The sequence below is a fragment of the Polypterus senegalus genome, chromosome 14 (genome assembly GCF_016835505.1).
Source record: "Polypterus senegalus isolate Bchr_013 chromosome 14, ASM1683550v1, whole genome shotgun sequence".
NCBI lineage: Eukaryota > Metazoa > Chordata > Cladistia > Polypteriformes > Polypteridae > Polypterus > Polypterus senegalus.
Window position 1 is genome coordinate 115,320,790 of NC_053167.1, and position 23,717 is coordinate 115,344,506.

Sequence of the window (23,717 nt, forward strand, 5' to 3'; positions counted from 1 at the left end):
TACATAGTACTTGAACAAATACGATAGTTCATAATACCCACGCAGCACTAAGTGCACGTAAGATTACGAGTCATCCGTTTTAACAAGCAGCATATTGCACTGATACGAAATAGCCTGCCCATTTAATTATTTAGGAATGGATAGATAAATTAAGATTTTGTACAAATGATGTTTTAAATTTTTCTTCCTCAGTGGATTCTGGCACCCCCAGCAACAGCTCCTCGCACCCCAAAGGAGATATGTGTATATATAGATATAGATATCATATAGATATATATATCATATAGATATAGATAGATAGATACTTTATTAATCCCAAGGGGAAATTCAACCCTTACCTGTCTGTGCTTTTGATATATACTGTATACATATATAGATAGATATATAAGATAGATATAGATACTGTATACATATATAGATAGATAGATATAGGTGATGTGTGTGTGTGTGTGTGTGTGTGTGTGTGTGTGTGTGCGTGCGTGCAACACTCATGACAATGACAAAACAATTACATTGTCAATCATGTTACATTATTATTAAAATGTTTCCTTTTCTTTTCATTACTACTTTATTTAAATATAAATTGAGCAGTTTACTTTTATAAATCTCCATTTTGTGAATGTGTCCCCTGTGAAGCTTAGGCACTCAATTGATGATCCGGGGCTGGGATATCCCACAGAACATAAAGCACCACAAGGAAATTATACACGATCCACAATCTAGGGGTTTGGGAGATTGAAGACCCTCTTGCAGCAACGGGTGCCAGAGTGCCATTAAGCAATGAAACACAGTTGACAAGCTTTGTTCCCCGTTAACCCATACAGTGCAGTTCAAAACCAGATGTGCCACACATGTGTAAGTGGCAGGTGTTGCATCCAATTCGGTCCCCTTTGACATCCCTTGAAAAAATGTTAATCAAACCTTGAAATCGGTGATGTTTCACAATCGGGGCTTGCCTAAAAATTAATACTATACTTCACCTATCCCGACGGATCTTTGCAAGGTGATACTTTACGTATTATAGAGCAAGAGTGCTGACTATTAATGGCCTCTAAATGACAGCACAGTGCAAGACACCAATTGTACCATGATAAAGTCGAACAATGTGATGCAGCCTTCTTCTTTGTCCCAAAGCTTGAAATGCCATCTCGTACCACAGGTTAGGGAACCCTGCTCTAAATATTCTATATGGTTTTGTGTGCTCACTGAAATAGACTGGTTCCCAGTGCTGCAAGGATAAGAACTTTACAACATATTTAAATGTGTTTAAGTAGGTGAAGATGGATGAATGGAACAACTCTGCATAAATTATTTTTAAAACTTTGCATAAAGTATTTTTTTACCTTCAGGAGTCTTAGGAGTTGTATATGTAAAATTGTATTATGTACCATGTTTATTAGCCTGTTGACTTGGTGGCATCTCTTGAAGTAATGTTACCACCACAGTACACTGCAGTGTAGAAAATTGCATTCAGTGTCAGAGTTTTAAAACATGTAATGAAGGTCACTATCCCCAAAAAGAGTCTGCACTGCCCTTCCTTTGATAGTTCCTCTGTATTACTAAACTAGTCCAGCCTGTCATTGATGTGAACCCCTGAGTATCTGAAGAAGGTTGCCACCTCCACATGCATTCCCTGGAACACCGACTGGTAATAGCAAATATAATGGTGTACTCTTGAAACAATCAATAAAACTAAGAATTCAACCCTTACCTGTCTGTGCTTTTGATACATGTCTCGGAATTTCTCTTTTACTTTAAACTTGTATGCATGCACGCAACAAAGACTAACACTAGGCACAAGTCCAGCAATGCACAGGCTTTATTTAGTGGAAAGTGTTTTCTTGTCATTCCCACATGCTCAGTATAGTACAGTAAAGCATAGCAATTCACACTTCACACACTGCTATTTGTCTCTGCCCTCTCTCTCTCTCTCTCTCTCTACTCCTCCTGATAAACTACGTCTCCCCCATCCTGACTCTGGCTCTCCAAAAGAAGGTAGGTAGCTTCTTTTGTGCCGCACCTGGGAGTACTCCAGGTTGGCTCATTAGTGAGGTCTGGAAGCACTCTCAGGTGTGGCAGTTTAACCCATGGAGCCCTGTGGGAATCAGAGTTAACGCTGCAACTCAGTGGGGCTGCCATCTAGCACTCTGGGGGAGGCAGTACTCCGTACATGTATGTTCCTCCAGTCCTTCTATTAAGGAGGCCGTATGTATGGATGTATGTAGTGACAAACGTACATATTTTTGTTTTTTTTTTTTATGTAAGATTTCTTAAACTGCATCATTGTGCATGCATCATTCAGAAGAGATGGAGGGAAACGATGCAAGCAAGAATGAATCGTCTGAGATTCTTACAGTTACGGACGTCGGCAGTAACAATTCAGACTGCCTGGAGAGGTTATCACACACGAAAGCTATTTTTCAAGGTAATGGATCGTTATGCAGTCCAGCAACCAGTTTTGTATGCTGTACTGTTTTCGGATGTATCTAACTTTCATAGATTTCTCACTGTTGCCACCAAATACAATGGTCATGCATTGTATAATAATTTTTTTAAATATATAAACTCTTGTCCAGTTTACTAAAATTTGGGAACAGGAAATTGAAATTGACTGCAAATGAAACAATAAATTATTGATTTGAAAAGCTACTTATTTTATTTATATTCTTTCTCTGTTTCAGATGCAGAGGTCAGCCTTGCTAATTCAAGCATTTTACAGAGGGTTTGTACAGAGAAGAGATTTTCAAAGAAAGCAAAAAGCGGTCCAAGTAATAGAAAATTATTTCCATGCTTGGCAAAGGGGTCGACTTGAGCGGTCAAGGTTTCAGAGCATTAAAAATGCAACCATTACTCTCCAGGCATTCTGTCGTGGCTGGCTAGTCAGAAAGAAGGTACATGGTAGTTATTGTGCTTTTCTGGTCAGGAGTATCACTTGTTTCAATCAAAGGATACAAAGTCTTATGTGGTTGTAGTAAACAATCGGCTAATGTAAACTCTTGAATTGAATTTTTTCCCTTGATATATAGGTGATTAACATTTAAATTATTAGTGAATCGCACTAAAGATAGCAGATGTATTAAATAAATTTAAATTGTTGCTTGGTTTTTAGATTATAGAGCAGAATCAAGCCGAGAAACGGATGCGATTCTCCGCAGCTGCTTACCATCACATGAGTGCAATCAAAATTCAGAGGAACTTCAGAGCTTATTTGGTTCTAAAACGTGCACAGCAACAAATACACTCAATCATCTGTATACAGGTAGGCAAATGGCAAAAATTATTTTTCATATTTGATCATTCAGCAGTTTTAAGTTAATTTAAAAATCCCATCCATCATGAACTAGTTTAAAATGTTGATGTAATTGGTAGCAAAAAAACTATTGAGACAGCAGTGGGTTATCAGTGATGATGTATTGTACTTGCTACAGCAGTTTCTGGTTCTTTGTTTAGCCAGAAAACCGACAGTGTCAGGTAATGTTGAATCCACTGCATCATTGTGCACAGGAGCCCTGAACAACATGCAGACTTGGGTAGGTTTGTGGCAAATGTAAATGTTGGGTTAGATAGACTTTATTAATCCCATGGGAAAATTCAGATACACACGGAAACATAAACAAGGGCAGATAATACAGCAAATCAACCGATAAGTAAATGTATTGTTTTTTGTTTAACAAGTACATCACATGGAAGCATTGAATTGTCTGATAGCTGTGGGCAGAAAAGACCCCCAAAGGTATTTCTTGGCACACCGTGATGTAATGAGCCTCTGGTTAAAAGTGCTTCAAGAGTATTTTTTTTTTTTTTTTTTGGCATTCAATGTTTCCATCATCCTCTTTTCCACAACAGCTTTAAGTTTGTTTAGCATTTGTCCTGTGATGGAGCAGGCTTTCCTGATAAGTTTGTATAGGTATTTTGCTTTTTTGACCTCAGGTTGCTTCCCTAGGATACTGCAGTGTAGAGCACCACTCTGGCTTCTACTGACTGGTAGAACATTTCCATCAGCTTGCTGCACATATTAAATGACTGAAGTCTCCTTAGTAAGTACAGTCTGTTCTGGCCCTTGTGCAGCGCCACCGTGTTTCAGAACAGTCCAGTTTGTTGTTCATGTGAACCTCCTCGTACTTGTAGCTCTACAACCCTTCCACGTTCTCCCCGTAAAGGTTGATTGGTCGCACTGGCTTCTTGGCATATTGGAAGTCCACCACCAGCTTTTTAGTCTTGCTGATGTTTAGTTTTAGATTGTGGTTCCTGCACCACAAGGCAAAGTCCTCCACAACCTTCCTGTACTCTTGACTCCACTCCATTATTAATGCAGCCTTTGATGGACTAGTCTTCCAAAATTTCTATAGATTGCATGTACTGGTATTGTGCTGAAAGTCTCTTGTGTAGAGGGTACAGAGGAAGGGAGATTGGGCACCCTAAGGTGCTCCAGTATTACACACCACCATTTCTGACACAATTCCTCAGCCTCACAAACTTCTGTCTATTGGTTAGGTAGTCAATGATCCATTAAATTGCGAGACCATCAAGATACAAAGCCTTGAGCTAAGTTAAGGTAAGGTAATACACATTTGTCCATCCTCTAAACCCAATTATCTTGAACATAGTAGAGGGAATCTGGAGCCTATCCTACCAAGTAACAAGTGCAGAGCCTATCCTACCAAGTAACAAGTGCATCAGCCCATTGAAGGGTGAACACACATACCAACCAATGTAGCATCTTCAGGCTATCTAACCTGCATGTCTTTGGACTGGACTTTGGGAGGAAACGGGAACACCCAAAGGACACCCATACAGACACAGGAAGAACATGTAAACTCTGCCCCAGAATCAGCCTAGACACTCTCCTCTGGAGTTTCTTTGGCATTTTTTTTTTTTTTTGTGTGTAACATGGAGACCAAAACTGTACATAGTACTCTAGGTGAAGGGGTTACTAGTGAATTGTATAGCTTTAGGCATAACCTCCTTTGACTTATCCTCTATATTTCTATTATAAAAAAAATATTGGGAGGGAGACTAGGGAGACGAGACGTGATCTCCTCGGAAGACAACTTAACGTCCCGCGAAAGACACTTTAATGTCAGGCGAGACAAGGTAGTGAGACAACATTTAAAACAAGTTCACGGACATCTAAACTAGCAGTTGTTGGAATGCTTTTGGCAGGCACGCTTCATGTGCTTAAAGCTCTTAAAACAACGACAAGTGAGAAGCAGCACATGTAGCTCGGCAGGAGATGATCCGACCGCTTGTCCTTAGTGTGTGTTCAGCCACCCCCTTCACAACACGAGCGGCAGAGTTGCGAAGTGGCAAAAGGACAGCTGCTTACAGGCTTTTAAATGATTGACGCGCAGCGCAACAAAGCAGAACATGGAGCTTGCCAGCAGCAAGACAACAGCAAGGCGGCATCTCCTTAGCGCGCGTCAGCCACCCCTTTCACAATGCGAGCAGCGTTATACGTCCTGCGAGAAAGAGATTTAACCACTCCCGGAGCCAGAAATAAAGTATTATTTTTACAAAAGTTTTAAAGGAAAAGTGAAAATAATACATATATAACAGTTCCCATGAAAATAACAATCTCTTTAAATTGTATATCCGGTAAAACAAACCCGGGTGTGGGCAAGCGAAGCAAGCAGGGGGCAGAGCTCCCTACTCCTGTTATATTGACAAGTCTACTGTGACTCCTACATCCTTCTCATAAGGTGTACTTTAAAGATTCAAGCCTCCCATTGTGTATTTAAGTCTGACATTTTTCCTTTTGTATTTGTAATACTGGGCAGCATTATGGTGCAGTGAAAGCATTGCTGCTTTGCTATAAGAAGACCGGGATTCGTCCCAGGTGATTCCTGTGTGGAAGTATAAGCCTTAAGGGGAGAGTGAAGGAGTTGAACCCTTTTAGTTTAAGCAAATGGGGATTAAGTGGTGACATGATCAGTGTTTAAACATATCAGGAAAGTTAATACAGTGGATTAAAGCTGTTACTTTAAAGTAAATTCTTTAACAATAACACAAGGACATATTTACAAACCTAAGGCCAAATTTTGCATAAATGTTACATTTTTTTGCCCACAAAGTACTATAGAAATAGAACTTTACTATAGACACTTTCAGGTCTTGGGTTGATATTTTGGAGAACAGTATTTGTATGCTTATTGGAGTCAATGACTTATGCTTGTCAAAATTGCTCAGATGTTCAATAGGAAGGACCGACTTTCATATTAGATTAAATCACAACTTTGGACTTGATGAAACAATGAAGTGAGTTGCATTTCTAATTTTGGGAGTGTAAAAGAGCATTTGGTTGGGGTTGACACTGCTGAGTTTGTACATTTTCTATAAGGACTTTTCTACTGTGGTTTTCAACTTGCATTGTCATAAGTCTTTGATTAGCGGTATATTCTTTTTATCTTTTGGAGAATTTGTAGATAGATTTTTGTTACTTCTGATAGTTAGCAAATAAGTGGATAGTAACATAGTTGGTTTCCCAACACCCTGGGCAATTTTGTTAGACAATGTCTCCACTGGAAATCAATAAACTTGGGTGGATCCATAGATTTGGTACACTGAACTTCTAGGAAAGGTTAATCTGATCATGAATTAGTTTAAAAGCTGAAATGAATTGTAGTTTAAGCATCAAAGAAAAGGAAATGTAAATCAATTTCAAGAGAAATGTTATCCTCGTGAAAACCCTGAGTCTGAAGTTAAGATGATTGAAATTACACTGTCTTTTACGAACTCATATTCATATTAACTCATATATATATATATATATAATCATATATAGTCAATATTGGCTGGATAAATGAGTCTTCCTTAGATAGCTACTTTGAATTAGATTAGTCATTTTTGTGCGTTTTTCTTTTTGGGACTTTCTAGACATTTAAATTTGAAACTGTTTGTGTCTTAGATTTTTGCACCATACAATATATTTGTTTTAATTGACAACCTCAAAAACTTCTGTGTAAAAATACTACTTTCATTTTTTGTGAGATTTCATTCCTTGCTGTCTTTTTCAAACTCTGCCAGAGGTGGATGCGAGCCATCTTACAGCGAAGAAGGTTTCTGAATAAAAGAGAGAATATAATAAAGATTCAAAGATTGGCACGAGCTTGGCTACTTAGACGCAGTAACGCAGCAACTATTATTCAAAATGCTGTGAAAAGTTACCTTTGTAAAAAGCAGAAGGAAGCATTTATTCAAAGGCTAATCATGGTCCAGGTAATATTTTTGGTTCTATAAAATTTAAATAATTAACCCCCTACTAACCTGCTTGACATATTTAGCTCATGCTAAATGTATGCATTTTTTTCTCCATTTAAAGGCAACTTGGAGAGGATTCTGGTCACGTAAAATGAATGACACCCGTACAGTTGTGGCTATAAGGCATCGGCTGGAAAAGGCTAATCGGGAAAGCAAAGAAGAGGAAAAGCTCTGTAACAAAACAGCAACCGCTATAGACTACCTAATGAGATACAGGCATCTTTCCTATATTCTTGCAGCACTAAAACATTTAGGTTTGTAGCATGGATTGATTGTGATTTGTTCTGCTACAATTTATGAAAATATTTAAATCCATTCATAGGTATTGTGGATTTTATGAAGCCATTTTTTTTAAATGACAGGTGTTTCCTGTGAAATCTTTATCTATAAGCCACCTTTTGGAATTGTGATGCATTGCATTGCACCGCACTGGTACTACTCTCACAACAGCTGCTTAGCATGAAAAGTGGGCATTGTGATTATACGATTTTTGAAGTTGTTACAGATCAACTGGTTTCTATGTACTTGAAAATTCATTGCATGTTAGTGATTAATTACTTCTTTTAATACATAAGACTTGAGATTTTCCTTAGTCGCATCCAGAAACAAATAAATTTTCAGTCAATCCACTTGATTCATTATGCTTTATGTTTAATCTGCTTCATGTTTTCACTGCTTTAGCTAGACACCAGTTTCTCACTCTCTCTGTGATTCAGTTAAGAATAATAATAATTTTAAAAAACCCTAGTGTATATAATGGTTCAACAAAATATCAAAATCTGAATACTATTTTATAATATTGGTGTAATACAACTTTTTGTAAATATTTTCACAATAATGTGTCCTTGTAGTTAAGCAGTCCTTCCTTTTTCCAGTCATCTCTGCCTTCACTTTTACCTTTTCATGACATTCGGTTCTGCAGCCTTTAGATGGGCTTTTGCTTTTAGATTTGGGGGACACCACAGACTCCACACAGAAGGTTTTCATTTACAATCAAGTACAGTGGAACCTCGGTTTCACGACCATAATTCGTTCCAGAACTTTGGTCGTGAATCGAAGCAGTTTCCCCCATAGGATTGTATGTAAATACAATTAATCCGTTCCAGACTGTACGAACTTATGTATGTAAATATATGTAAAGATTAAGCACAAATATAGTTAATTGCACCATAGAATGCAGTGTAATAGTAAACTAATGTAAAAACATTGAATAACACTGAGACAAAACACCCAGGCTCCCGGCTCAGCCTGCTTGCGCTTTCTCTCTCTCTGTAGCACGCACACACACACACAACCCACCCCTCCCCCTCCCTTCCCTGTCAGCAGCTGTGCTTGCTCGCTCATTTTCTCTAATCTCTCTGTAGCACACACACACACCCTCTGTCAGCAGCATGTGCAGCAGTTTTTTTAAAATGAGTTTTAAGAACAGCGGGAAAAAAAGGAACATAAGAACAAATCCGAAATTTTATTTAAAAATCAAGCAACCAAAAAAGTAACAAGATCACGCCTCACTAGGTCACATGTTCTGGTCTTGCACCAAATTAACATTATTCTGGACAAACATTTTTAATTACCTTTCAGATAGCCTTGGACTCACAATCCCTCCTAACCTATTAACAGCTGTGTTTGGGGTTCTTCCAGATGGGTTTAAAGCGGAGAAAGACAAACAAATTGTGATTGCATTCACTACACTTTTGGCACGCAGACTTATTCTCATAAACTGGAAGAACCCAAACTCTCCTCTTTTAAGTCAGTGGGAAACCGATGTGTTATATTATTTGAAGTTGGAAAAATCAAATACTCAGTTAGAGGATCCGTACAGACTTTTTTCAAAACATGGCAGGATCTAATTAGTAATATTTTAAAATAAGTTCATAAAGCACAGAGAATTTATTAATTTAGGTATGTTTACAAGCCTTAAATTTAACGTTGTTTGGCTTGCTCTCTCTCTCTCAGGGGTGGGGATTGATCTGTTCTTAACTTAATTTTTCTCTTTGTAAAAACTTGATTGCTTTGTATGGATTGTAATAAAATTAATTTATAAAAAAAAAATCACGCTATTTTAGCCTTACATTCCGATCGCTGTAAACACTTTTTATAAAAGGAGTTTTAAGCACAGCGGGAAAAAAAGGAACATTAGAACAAATCTGAACTTTAAAAACCAACCACAAGCACCCAAAAAACATTGCAGGAGTTCATGCTAATAGCCTTACAGCCAGATCGCTGTAAACACTTTTTTTAAAATGAGTTTTAAGCACAGCGGAAAAAGGAACATTTGAAAAAGCGAACATTTGAAAAACTATGAAAAAATCTGTAAACATTGCAACAAATGAACATTTGAAAAAGAACTGAAAAATTTACTTTTTGAAAAATACGTAATACAAAAACCACCAAGAAAACTAACCTTGCATGAGTCGAGTTCTGGCATGAAGTGTTTTCCTTCAGGTGTTTTCTTGGGTTTCTGGTGTTTTAGCTGTTTAGTTGGTGGGTGTGAAAGCCTCATGCAGCCATTCCAAAACAAAGTTCTTGTGACCCAACCCTTCGTGTTTGCCCTCCACATTACTGGCAGTCTGGCTTTGTTTACATTGTGCTGCTTGAAAGCACGAGGGTTCTCAGATTGGTAAATGAGTAAACTGGTAAACAGTTTTTCCACTTTCTTTCTTTACTTCGATTTCAATTTTATTCAAAACTTTCTTCTCACCACTCTTCACTTGCTTAGAAGCCATAGTTAACTGCAAAAGCACTCTTCATACTGTAGAGCACAAAGAGAGTGCAGGTAGCACTTCTGACTGAGAACTATGAACATGGCTCTTGCAGGCACGCGGTTCGCTTTCTCTCTCTCTCTCTCTCTCTCTCTCTCACTCTCTCAGCCTGCCTGTGGTGGGGGGATGGTTCGCTTGCACGTACTGCCTGCAGATAGGCAGGCAAACACTTGCAGCAATCTCCTCCTCCCCCTCCCCAGCAGGCACGTCGCTTTCTCTCTCTCTCTCTCTCTCTCTCTCTCTCTGCTCAGGCAGGCAAGGGAAACTGGCTTGTTCGTATACCGAGTGTGTGGTTGTGAACCGAGACAAAAGTTTGGCAAGCTTTTTGGTCGTGAACCGAGGTTCCACTGTACTAAGCAAATATCTTTTGCAGTGTTCCCTATGAAAAGGTGGGAACTACAAAAGCTTTTCTGTATTAATTGTTAATATAAAGCGGGGATGTTTTCACATTCATCCACATGAAACTCAGGTATTTTCTGTTCTAGGGGCTAACATATTTAAAAAAAAAAACATAATTTAAGAGAAAATATGAAATAAACTGATTTGTGTGATATCTCTGTTTTTATACTTTAGAGACGGCCACCAGACTTTCATCAGTGTGTTGTGAGAAGCTTGTAGACAGTGGAGCGACTTTGACGATATTTACACTAATCAGGAGCTGCAACCGCAGTGTGCCTTGTATGGAAGTTATAACATATGCAATTCAAGTGCTTCTGAATCTATCCAAGGTACACTTTTGTTATAATATATACACAGATACACAATTGGTATATGTTGTCCATTTGTGTAGCTTTTTTTTGGCGATGTGGTAATGTGATTTCTGTGGGCAGTCTGTGTTCATGGCAATATTTGGAAGGGTCCTCTCATTGTTTCAAACAAGGATCCCCGGTTTTGTTCTTGCAGCAATATCCTGCAAGTCTGATCACTATACAAAGTGTCAAAAAATGAATAGGGCTTAAATACAACTTTTAATTTTTTTTAACCCATCAGTGAGGGTTGTGTAGTTTTCCAACCACTTTTCAAAAATAAACATTTTAAAACAGACTTCCACCCTGGATTAAACTGGTTTGAAAATAGATGGTTCAAGTACAATAACTACTATTTAAAAGCTCAGTAGTTACCATTTATTACCTTTTGTCCTATGTCTCTATATATATATATATATGTATGTATGTATGTATGTATGTATGTGTATGTATGTGTGTGTGTGTGTGTGTGTGTATGTGTATATATATATATATATATATATATATATGTATGTATGTATATGTGTATATATGTATATGTATATGTATATGTATATGTATATATATATGTATATATGTATATATATATATATATATATATATATATATATGTATATATATGTATATATATGTATATATATGTATATATATGTATATATATATATATATGTATGTATATATGTATATATGTATACATATAGACATACTTTAGGTATTATGATGTCTGTGGTATGCTCTATCCTCTATAAATAAATGTTCCTCTTTAACCGTTCTGTTATGTATTTTTAAGTCACACGGATTTAGCTCCATAAAAAGTAATAGTCTGTTAGACTCCTCCTAGCTATCAAGGCTCAACAAGAGCTTTACATACATTGTTTAAAAAAAAAAAAAAGTTGTGCATAGGATGGAATTGTTCCTTTTTTTTTTAGCTGCTGGAATCTCTTCCAACCCCTTTTAGTTGTGCTTCTAAGATCACATGTCTGGAAGGAGTTGTCCTAGGGTATTCTGTTGGGGACCTAGCAGGTGTCCTTATCCTTGTCCCTTCTGGGCATGGCTACCTTGTGTGGATTTCTAGTCTTTCCCTGAGAAAAAAATGTTTTATCTCTGTGTGTGTCTATATGTATGAGTGTGTATTCTTAAAAAAAAAAAACTGTCCCTGTTTTAGCACATAATAAAAACTGAAATGCCAGACTATAAAAAAAATTCCATGTGTTGTTGATTTGTGTCTTGACTCGCAAGAAAGGAACTGGATATACTAAACTAATGACTATGAGCTACATATTTTACAGTTGTGGGTTTTTCCCAAATCTAGCTGCTTTAATTTGTTGTTTTTGTTTTTTGTTTTTTTTTTTTTTTCCCTTATCTTTTTTTCCCCCAGTATGATAAAACAGTTGGAGCAGTTTACAACACTGAGCATTCAATCAAAACCCTGCTTGAGTTATTGCAAATCTACAGAGAGAAGGCCGGGGATAAAGTGGCTGATAAGGGTGGAACTATCTTCACCAAAACCTGCTTCCTCTTGGTCATTCTGTTGCAAGATCCCAGGAGAGCTCTGGTAAAAATTTGTTTTAGTTAAGTTTATACAGTAAAGGCAAATTCTGTCTAAGCACAACTGTTTAAACCTACTAACCAGTATGGAAATTTACCTTTTGGATTTTGTTTTACTGGTAACAGTCAGTAGGACAGTAGGATCTATCAGCATGATACAACCATTAAACTGGCTTTGCTTTCTGCACACCACAGCAGCTAAATCACATGTCTGAGTTGTGTGCAGTATGCAGGTGAAAACATTAACTTTAATACCGAAAGGAGCATCCAAAAGTAAGCTAAAAGTAAATGCACTTTTTCTACAAACTTTGACTATCTTTGTGTTGACTAGCTGCATATATGAGGCTTTTGAAATGTCTGCATTCCAGCTTAATTTAAAAATACATTTTGTTAGAAGGTGTGATTTTGGTATTGTATACTTAAATTATATGATTGTGTTTGTACTTGAAGTGAAATTTAATATAATAATAATAATAATTCTTTGCATTTATATATTCAATTTAAGGCTGTGACTATATGCCCCTCACCTTTCTGACCTAAACTGCATGTTTGTATCCGTGCAGAATATACAGTTCCCAGACCTGAGGAGAGACTAAAGTTTTGAGCCTGAACCTGAAAGTAGTATTCTATGATGCTGATTCTTGCAAGTGACCTGAGATTAGCATATGTATACTAAAAAAATCCAAATTGCATGTTTCTAGTGTAGTATTTGTGGTTCATAGTGTGTGCTTATTGTTTCAGAACCCAGTCAACATTGATTTTGGAAAACTACCAAATCAAAAACCCTATATCGCTCTATTCTCACATAGTTAAAGTGTACCTGCTACAGTCAAGAGTTGGAGTGCATTATGTTGTTATGGAAGGAGATCTTTCAGAAATGATCCATAGTTTAGCCTGTCTTTGAAACTGAAGACAGTTTTGAGTTGCCGCTGTGAAGTAATGCAGAATATCCAACCCGCTATATCCTAACTACAGTGTCATGAGGGTCTGCTGGAACTAATCCCAGCCGACACAAGGCGCAAGGCAGGAAACTTACCCCTGGCAGGGCGCCAGCCCACCTCGGGGCCTGCAGACACACAAACACATCCACACACCAAGCCACTCTAGGGACAATTTAGAATTGCCAATGCACCTAACCTGCATGTCTTTGGACTGTGGGAGGAAACTGAAGTACCCAGAAGAAACTCACGCAGACATGGTTTATATGGTCATTATTGTCAGATGTACAAGGTATAATGAAATTGTTACTTGCAGGTTCTAATTCACATGTAACACATTACTACAGTCTTCAATCATGATTAATGTGTATACATACCTTAAAACATCTGACTTCTTTAAATGATAAATCTCAGAACATATTTGTGATAAAATAATAAAGTAACTGTGGATTCATTGTGAATCCAATCTTCATGAACAGTTAAACATGATCAAGGCCTGTGGATGCTGGGTACACAGTATGCTGACATTTCTAGTGTTTAAAGAAGATAATGGAGGCAATGAATTCAGACTGGGAGAAATGTAAGAAGAATTTCATAATTTTGGATCAAATATCAGCATGCTGCAATTGCCTTTAATCATATAACAGTTGAAATAACAAAAGAATGGCAATTCTCCAGTGTCCAAGATATTCTAGGTGCCAGCCAGTGGCAGCAGGATCATGTGCACTCTTCTATTATGAAGTTGATATTGTTGTCCATGTTGCTTATGTGCCTCAAAAGCCCCACACATTCAGTCGACAGTAAAATTATTTGCTTTGAAATTTAAGCTGTCAACCACTGCAAAAGATGCTCTGTGAAATGCTGTACCCAACCAGATTTTTAGACTGTGGTCCCATATCACTACCACCCTCTTCCTCTGTCTGAAGGGCTAATTCCCTGAGATGTGCTTTGCTTGTAATAAGGACATCAAATCAGGTTATATAAGAGTTGTTGCTCAGGAAATACAAAACATTTTATCTAAATGACCCAGAAGAACTTTGTGTTTAACAAGTGCTTAAACTTTCGTGAGATTACATCTCACAGGAAGCATTAAAGGTCCATGAATGGACCTGGTTTTGTGCTGGTAATTGGACTGTTGAAAGGTCATTCTGCTTAGTGGCCCCTTTGAGAGAAAAAAAAACCAAATAAAATTTAAATAGCCGCAATAACACCACAAATCAATAAGTTTATACTTGTATTAAAGAATCTTTCAGCATACAAATCTAGTCAGTCTCCTCTATTGGGATATTCACAATAAAAGATTACAAAGACAAACATGGAAGTTTTTGGTGCCTTCTGTGTTCTGGTTGTTGTCTTCTCCAGGTGCTTTTACAGTGTACAGACGTTTGAAGGGGAAAATGTTGCAGATGAATTGAACCGGTCAGCAGCTGTGGAGTTCAAGCATGTCCTGTGTCTTGTTTTTCTGTGTTTTCAAATACCAGTGTGTGGACAACTTTTAATACTGTTTCAATACAGCAAACCAAATAGTGATTAACTAGGATATTTAATCCTAGAATATTTCTGGAAACAATCCAGACTTTAAATGTTTCTCTTGGCAGAGCCCAAGAAATATTTTGAGTGTAATAATGAAAACAGAAGCAAAAATGTACAATAAAAAGGAAGAGCAAGCAATGCAGCATTAAGAGAAATGATATATGAAACAATAATTATTCACAGCTTACTGAATACTCGGAACATCATGGCTGCCAACAGGAATTATGGTGAAAAGTTAAACTGTTTGGTTTTAGTTGTGCCTTCCTTAAAAGAGCAGGCACAAAACCTTTTGGTCACCCTCTTGTGTATTTCTGTGTCTATATGTATGTATGTATTTATTTATTTACATATACATTCATTTTTGTTCTGGTCTTTATATAGGAGGTTCGTAATTTTCCCAAAGTAGTGGAACACATTCGCAGCATTTATAACCTGACGTCCCGCAAACACAAGATGGACTCACAGCGAACCATAACTAAACAGAAAATGAATGCATCATTTAATGGCAGCTTTTTGACTCAAGCAACTCCCATTAAAGCAAAACTAACTAAAAGGTATGTAAGATTATTTTTAACTGAATTGTAATGTGTGAGACAAGTGAAATTTGTGTTTTTTAAAAAAAACAAAACAAATATGCAGTTGTTTTAAAGTGATGGTAGAGTCATTGAGATTTGTTACTGGTCAAATCTATCAATTCTTAATTGTCAGAGTATATAATTCTTCCTCTTGTTGTGTCCATCTTGATCCTCTCCAGTTAGCAACAGACACTTTGGCAGTATTTCTAGACATTACAAGTACACGGGTATACTGTGTGCACAGTTCTGATGTTAACCCTCCGTGCTACTGGGTTCTGTGCTTTGACTGTTATGCCAGTGTGCACTTTGTTGTAGGTTGCTACAGGAGAATACAGGCTTCCCTTGCTGATTGGTAAAAGTGTTGCTTGTCTGTCTCTGTTTCTGTCCCTGTGTTTTTTTCTTATCCATGTCATTGTCCTTCATAAAATCATTAATTGCAAATAGACTGCCTCATAATTTGCTCTTGTTTTTGAACCTCAACAAAAATTATCAATTAACATACACTTTTAAAGGAATACTCCACCCAAAAGTATGGATTTTATGTTCCTTACCTCTTGTAGTTTCTAGTGATGGCAAAAAAAAAACCTTTTTAATCTCATATTTTCATGCAGAATGGAGATTACAGAGTTTCTAATAGAAATATGGAGGCTATAGTGACCAATAATGGACAACAACAAATGGTATAGAAACATCCATTTGGGCCGTGGATCCTCATGTTTTGCTTCATGCCCATGAAACAATGTTCACCAGCAAATATTCGGCTTGTAGTTGTAATTCAAATGCTCAGTTGTGTTTGAGTGTGTACATCTTTCCTCACAAGACCTTTTTCCTGGAAAGTATTTAACAATATTTTAATAAAACTTTGCGTGTTAGGTGATGTTAGATCATCTAGTCATATGCTTCTGGCACGTGGATTATGTAACACAAGTACCAGGGTTTTTTTTTTTTTTTCTTCTCCATATTGTTGACTGTTGTCCAGCATTGGTCAACATAGAATCCTTTACTTCCAGAAACTTTACCTTGTTTCTGCATGAAAATGTGATATTAAAAATGTTTCTTGGGCATGACTATAAACTACATGGGGTAAGAAAGTGAAATATTACGTAATACTAAATCTATTGCCCTTTTACACACTACTATTCAAGTTTCTTTTGACGTAAAAAACTAGAATCTGTAATTGGGGATCATTGACGTTCCTTTGTGTTTCTTGGTTTTTACATGGCATTCAGTTATCTGTGTTGATACTCCAGTGTTATCTAAAAAAAAAAAAAAGCACTAATCTTATACTTTGGGTTTTAGAATTTTCTAGCCACTTTTAAATGCCATAGTTGATGATAGAGTATACAATATGCTATTACAGAAGAAGCATTTCTGTGATGTGCCTTTCAATGAACACACTATCCAAAAGTTGCAAGCACAAATTTAAACAGTGTCTAAATGTGTTTATAAAATCTGAAGAAAGTACAGGTGAATTTCTGTTACAATGAACTGCCAGGGACCTGAAAAATATTTTGACCTGAAAAATATTTTGTTGTAATGAGATTCTGCATTTGTCACAATAATGCTTTCTTTAACTTGCGTCCAGGCGTTTGTAATCATTTCAATAGCTTCTTTCGTGTTACTTTTAATCTCCTCCTGTCTACAAGTTATGTTGCCAAGAATTTTTCTCCGCATTTCCTTGCAATAATACAGTTTCAGGGTGTGAATGATTCCCAAATCCAATGGCTAAAGCACTGTTGTGCAATTGGGTGGGAGGAACTCAATGCAAACATTATCTGAATGTGGAAGCATGTTGTGGGCAGCAGTGTTCCCAATCGGAAACTGAATCATCCTTTTCTTCATATTGTGAGGTTTCTGAAATATTTTGGGATCCCCCCTCAGGCAACGGGAGTGACACGCCGAAATCCGTCCCGAAGCGTGATTGCTGTGTCTGTGGAAGATTGTTTGCCTGTTGCTGGGGTAGGGCAACAGCAGGCGCACAACGGTGCAGTGAAGCACCACAGAAGCAAATCATAAAAGGTCGTGGTCGTGCTACAAGTCCCTGTCTTCCACCACAAAACATGAGGCTTAGTCTCAGTACTTTAGCAAAACCAGCTTTATTTGGCTTGAAACAGGAACAGCACAGTTATTTATTGTAGTGTGATTTGCCACTCTCCTATACACATTCACAGCAGTCAGGCAGGGCTGTGGCCAAGTAATACTGTTCTTTGCATTTACAAAATACCTTGCATCACCCATCGAGATCTTTTCTGTCTGCTTGCGAGCCTCCCATTGCCCCGGCAATGGATAAACAGTCTTCCACAGACACAGTGATAGCACTTCGGGATGTTCTTTGGTGTGTTGTCCAGTTGGGAGAGGTCCCAAGAAGAGTTTAGAAACCGCACAGTTTCTTAAGCGAGTGCCACATTAATAGGAATGTTTCTTGAATGAGCATCACTGAACCACATAACGGCTTTTTTGATGTCTTCAAATGCAGCAGTTCACATACATTTGCAACCCGAGATTTTTCTTCTTTTTTTCCCTCGGTCTTTCAAGTTGACAGTGTCGATGACGAAATTCCAAATTCACCAGCAGCATCTTTTTTTCTTTTTGCCGGAATCGAGTGCTGCAAACATGTGAAGGTGTTTTTTTTTTTCTCCCCTTCTAATATGAACTGTTATCGTTTTTTCCATCTCTGCTGTTTCTACTGTATAGGAGGTGACAATAAGTTAAATGAGCAAAAGGTATCGCTAAAAACCACCGAAAACAAAAACAGCAAAAAAAAAAAACAAACAGTAAAGTAGAGGAAAGTTCAAAGAAAGAAAAACAAAATTACAATGTTTCTGTTTGGGGATCGTTGTGCTGATCGAGCTGCGGCTACAGAACTAATTGCTCTGTGGATGATTCATTCAGGCATTTCAAGGTTTTTTGGGTACTTCTTTGTAATGAAATATCTGCTGAATGTATTTCATTGTAACAAGATTTCTGTAGACTTGTCATATCTGTAGACTTGTCAAATGGGGAAACTGTCAGGACCATAACAATACTTTGTTGTAAAGATATTCTTTGTAACAGAATTTTACCCGTATTTCAATAACAGTTTGTAATAGGGTAATCCAATCTTTTTCTTTCTTTAGGAATTTTTTATATTTTCTCTTTTGTTCGTGTATGCTCAGACTTGTGCCCTCACTGTGCGAAAGTGGAAGTACTATGACATTTTTCTGGTAGTAGTATAAAAGCAGACAGCCTTTTGTCTGTTTTAACAATCTATATTGGTGTATAAACCTGGATTTATCTTATGAAGAGAGTGAGTCGGACAGATTTTAAACCTCTGTGCCAATCGTAGCCTTGTAATAACTCACTCTAAAATTTTTTTTCTTCACAGTTTAAATACAAAAATAAAAATGCACACTAAGAATATTTTGAAACTAAAATAAAGCTAGCAGACATTACAAGTATCCAAATAAAACATGGTAAAGTAAAAAAAAAAAAATGAAGGGAGGCTAAGTGTCTTGTGATATTCAAAAATTATGGAAAAAATGTCCCACAAGTGCAACAAAGTGACCAGAGCAAAAGTTGTGTCCTTATATATATAAAAAATAATTTGTTTTCCTGTTCACATACCATTTTTAAAATTGATGTTTTATTGTGTTTCTAACCTATTCTGTACTTTTATCTGTGTGCATTATGAATTTTTTTTTAACCTGTGAACTTGTTATAGCTCCTTAAGCCAGTACTCTCTTTATTTTGTACACAATGTTCCTCCATATTGATAAATAATTATTCATGCTCATGTATCATTTTAAGTGTCATAAAGTACACTTTTGTTTGTGTCTTTATCCATTTATTTAATCATTTCTTCATTAATTTATTTCAATGACACCACTTACAACATGAAAAGTACCATGCAATGAAATTTGTCCTTTTCACCCACTCAAGTTGAGAAGGGTGGGCTCTGAATGGACAAGTAGAGTTTCAAGTCAAGTACCACATTTAGCTATACAGCAGACAGTGTACCATATACAGTAGACTTGAGGGTAACTTCTCCCGCAAACAAGTTAGGACTTAATTTTGCTGTATAACTTCTGGTATTTTATAATTTTGGTTGTATAAGTCGAATGCAGAAAACTCACGCTATTGGTCCAAGAGATTATGATATGCGAACACCCACCTGAGAGAGTAGCCACGGAGCACAATACCTTTTTTTTTTTCTATGTATTGTGCCTACATGACCACACAATAATACCTAAACTATTCCGAAGCAACGTTTGCACTGTTTTGTGTTTTTGTATCTCACACCCTCATACACCTTTATCGTAAGAGCATCCCTTATCTACGATGAAACGTTAAATCACAAAAAAAAATATGCTGGTTTTAAATTAAACATCGTTGAAGTAGGAAAGAAATTGGTAACTGTGCTGCTGCAACAAAATTCTATGCATCTGAGAATCTGATGCAAGATTGGAGGAGGCAAGAAGATTTAAAAAATAATTTTTAAGGGTTGCATTTTTGAATGGGTGTATAAGTCGGGGTCTGATTTTTATGATGGTTTTTTTTTGGGTTTCTAGACCCAACTTATACATGAGAACATACGGTATATGAATACCCCTGTAATGAATTCAGAGCTTCTTGAGTTAAATTAGCTGCTTTGCAAAGTAATTCTGGGCAACATTTTTTTCCACATACTGTATATCCTCTATGGAGAACTTTGAGCATGCTCTATTTCAGTGACTAGAGGTGGGCCTGTCTGAGTCATCAACTAACCCTTAAGTCCTTTTATGCTGAGGAGTAAAAATGTCATCTTTCATTTTAAAGATTATTTCTGTGTTATACAGTATATGGTGTCACTGAAATAATTCAGTGCAGAAATAATTAATTAAATATGCAAAGAAATAAGCAAGAAAGTACAGGTACATATATTTTGTGGCATATTTGTTTATGCCTTCTTGTAATTTTGATTGTCACATTTCACAGAATAATTTTTTTCCCCAAAATATTCATCTATAGGTTTAAGTGCACTATACAAAAAATAAACTGAATTTACATTAAACATATGTTAAATGCATACTAATTGTGTGATTCTCAGTATTAATTAAACATTTTCTTTCTTTAAGGGTTGCCCCAGACTGGCTATTAAGAAAAGACAGCTTGAAGGAAGTGGTGGATCCCCTTCAAGCCATTCAGATGGTCGCCAGTGCACTTTGCATTAGTATCTAACTCTCTTTGAAGTTTGGGTGGGTTTTAACTGGAGTTTGTTGAATGAAATGTATACAGTTCTTCTTTGTATATAGAGTTGTACTTGAGGCTGGGGAATTGCTATGTTGTAATATGACAGGAGTAAGTTACCAAAGTTGTGAGATGGTGGTGCGTTTTATTAATATATAATCTGATGCATTTCTTGTTCTTGTGCTTTTAGTGAATTGCTAGCAATGATTTTTAACATCAACATTTTAATCATGTTTGCTTTGTAAATATGTATTTGTAGAATATTGCTTGAAAAATATATATTTTTTTAATATTTCCTTTGTACAAAGTGACACATTTTATAGAGTTTTCAGCTGCCAGCAGGAAAAGACAAGATTTTTGAAATCAGTTGACTTTTTAAAATCAATGAATGTTAAAAAGCTTGTTTGAGCTTTCCACAGTGTAAATGAAATGGCTTTAATTGAAAGCTGCTTATTCTCTCAGCCTCTCATTAATGTTTAGAATTTGGCCTTGTCCTTGCATTCTAGAGGGTACTCAATTAAAAAAAAAAAAAATCAAACACACCAGATTGAATAAATCCATTGCTTATTTATTGCATACTATAGTTTTACTATACACTCTTCTAGGCTGTGCTTCTGCAAACATTATGTACATTTAAATGGAGGTTAATATTAAATTGCATATGACATCTTGTGTAGTGTTCCATCAGAAAAAAAGTTGAGCATGACAGAACACAATGATTTATGAATCAGGTATGGCTTTATAAAAACATGTGTGTGCACTTTATGGTCAAATGCAGAGTGCTTGTGAAGATTTCTTATTGGTCAATTCATGGTTGTTCACCTAGATCAGTGGTGGGCTGCATGATTTAAAAAAAAAAAAAAGAAAAACAACAAAACTTTGTCCATTCATCTGAATGGTTAGAAAACAAATTTCCCAATGCTGCTTCCCGTTATGTTCTGAAGTCAATCATTTTCTTTATAGCCTTTTAAAATTTGGCGTATATCAGATATTAATCTTCACTAATGTTTGTATGTATGTATCTTTTATGATTTCACATTCCTTCAAATATAGATATAGATATATATAAATTTGAGAAAAATCAAATTTTCACAATTTGAGGTCTTGTATCTCTGGTGTGGCAAGATACAAAATCAGATATTTTTTTTTTTTTTTGAAATAGTAGTCCATCTACTGAAAATGTACAGTGCTCAGCATAAACGAGTACACCCCCTTTAAAAATTACGAATGTAATCAGTAGCTCAATAAACAAAAGAACAATTTCCAAAATTTTCACAAGGCTGAGTTTTATTGAACACTTGTTTAACTTCATAACATGAAATTAAGGTTAATAATATAACTTCACAAAATCTTCAGTTTTACTCAAATTGGTTGAAGCAAAAATGAATACACCCTGCAACAAATACTACTACATCTAGTATTTTGTATGACCACCGTGATTTTTAAGGACAGCACCAAGTCTTCTAGGCATGGGATGAACAAGTTGGCGACATATTGCAACATCAATCTTTTTACATTCTTCAAGAATAACTTCTTTTAGAGCCTGGATGCTGGATGGAGAGTGATGCTCAACTTGTCGCTTCAGAATTCCCCACAGGCGTTCGATTGGGTCCAGATCAGGAGACATACTTGGCCATTCAATCACCTTCACCCTGTTCTTCTTCAGAAATGCAACAGTAGCTTTAGATGTGTGTTTAGGATCATTGTCGTGTTGGAAAAGTGCACGGATTGATGGCAGCATCTTCTCCTTCAGTATAGAGCAGTACATTGTTGAGTTCATGATAACATCAATGAAATGCAGCTCCCCAACACCAGCAGCACTCATGCAGCCCCACATAAGGACACTGCCTCCACCACCATGTTTAACTGTAGACACCATGCATTTTTCTTTGAAATCCTCACCTTTACCAAGCCATACAGTTTTGAAACCATTAGTTCCAAAACAGTGATCTTTGTCTCATCACTCCAGAGTATAGAGTACCAGTAGTCTTCATCTTTTTCAGCATGGGCCCTAGCAAATTCTAGGCGTGCTTTTCTGTGCATGGGCTTTAGGAGAGGCTTTGTTCATGGATGATACCCATGCATGCCATTCCTCTGCAGTGTGCCATATGGTGTCACGGAAATGGTCACTCCAGTTTGGCTTTCTACTGCTTTAGCTAACTGCAGTGAACTTGCATGGTGATTTTCTTCAACCCTTCTCATCAGAAGATGCTCCTGTCAAGACATTAACTTCTGTGGACGGCCTGGACGTCTCTATAAGATGGTTGCACTTCCATCTTTCTTAAATTTTTGGATCACTTTTGCTACAGTATTTTGACTGATATGTAAAGCTTTGCTGATCATCTTGTAGTCCTCGCCTTTTTTGTGTAAAGTAATGATTTCCTTTCTCAGATTTTTTGACATTTCTCTTCCATGTGTAGCCATTGCTGACAGCATGAAATGGGAAGGGCTTTTCTTTAAGTAATGCCCTTTTATAGTCACCTGTCTGCTGGACACCTCTTAAATGAATCATTAGACTCACCTGTGGTTGAATGCCTGTTAATTAGAATTTTGTAGTCTTAAGCGTGGCTTTTCTCCTAAGACTATAATTGGGGTGTGCTCCTTGTTGCAACATGGGCTTGAATGAATTTGTTAGGAAAATCACTTTTTTGTGTGTGCAAATCTTGTTTGCAATCAATGGCCCACATTTGTGGGAGTATTTTGTAGTACAGTATCTCTGATACTGAAAGGAATCAAAGGTTTTCTGACAAATGTAGTGGGGTGTACTCATTTATGCTGAGCACTGTATATCAGCATATACATAACACTGTAATAAAATATAATTATATTTTCATTTTTAGTATAAAGTTAACTATTTTTTCCCTAAAAAAAACACAAGTATGCTGGTTATGTATTTAAAGTCAAAGTGTTTGGACTGCAGAGTGAAGATTATCTCATTCTTAAGATTTTGTTTCATCCAAAAATGATTTTTAGCCACCAGTCAACAATACCAATGAATGGGAAAAGTTTCTCTTTTTTTTTTTTTTGAAAACCATATAGCAACATTTTTTCAAGTTTGAATGAATGTTGATGGAATGTCCCAAGTGTTCTTGTTATTTAAAGTTTTACAGAATTTAAAAGAAAACTGGACAGACTTTTTGTTTTATTCTTTCC

General features: G+C 36.6%; 1 protein-coding gene across 1 annotated transcript in view; it reads left to right on the plus strand.

The window, feature by feature from the left end:
* aspm (assembly factor for spindle microtubules) overlaps positions 1-21,097 on the plus strand; it is a 56,001-nt gene extending 34,904 nt beyond the window's left edge. The window contains exons 22-30 of the mRNA XM_039734896.1: positions 2,266-2,425; positions 2,682-2,891; positions 3,110-3,259; positions 7,024-7,215; positions 7,319-7,511; positions 10,593-10,747; positions 12,144-12,320; positions 15,166-15,338; positions 20,453-21,097. Coding sequence (XP_039590830.1) covers positions 2,266-2,425; positions 2,682-2,891; positions 3,110-3,259; positions 7,024-7,215; positions 7,319-7,511; positions 10,593-10,747; positions 12,144-12,320; positions 15,166-15,338; positions 20,453-20,555 — 1,513 coding nt within the window. The 3' untranslated portion in view covers positions 20,556-21,097. The remainder of the gene's footprint in view (positions 1-2,265; positions 2,426-2,681; positions 2,892-3,109; positions 3,260-7,023; positions 7,216-7,318; positions 7,512-10,592; positions 10,748-12,143; positions 12,321-15,165; positions 15,339-20,452) is intronic.
* Positions 21,098-23,717: the final 2,620 nt, after the last annotated feature.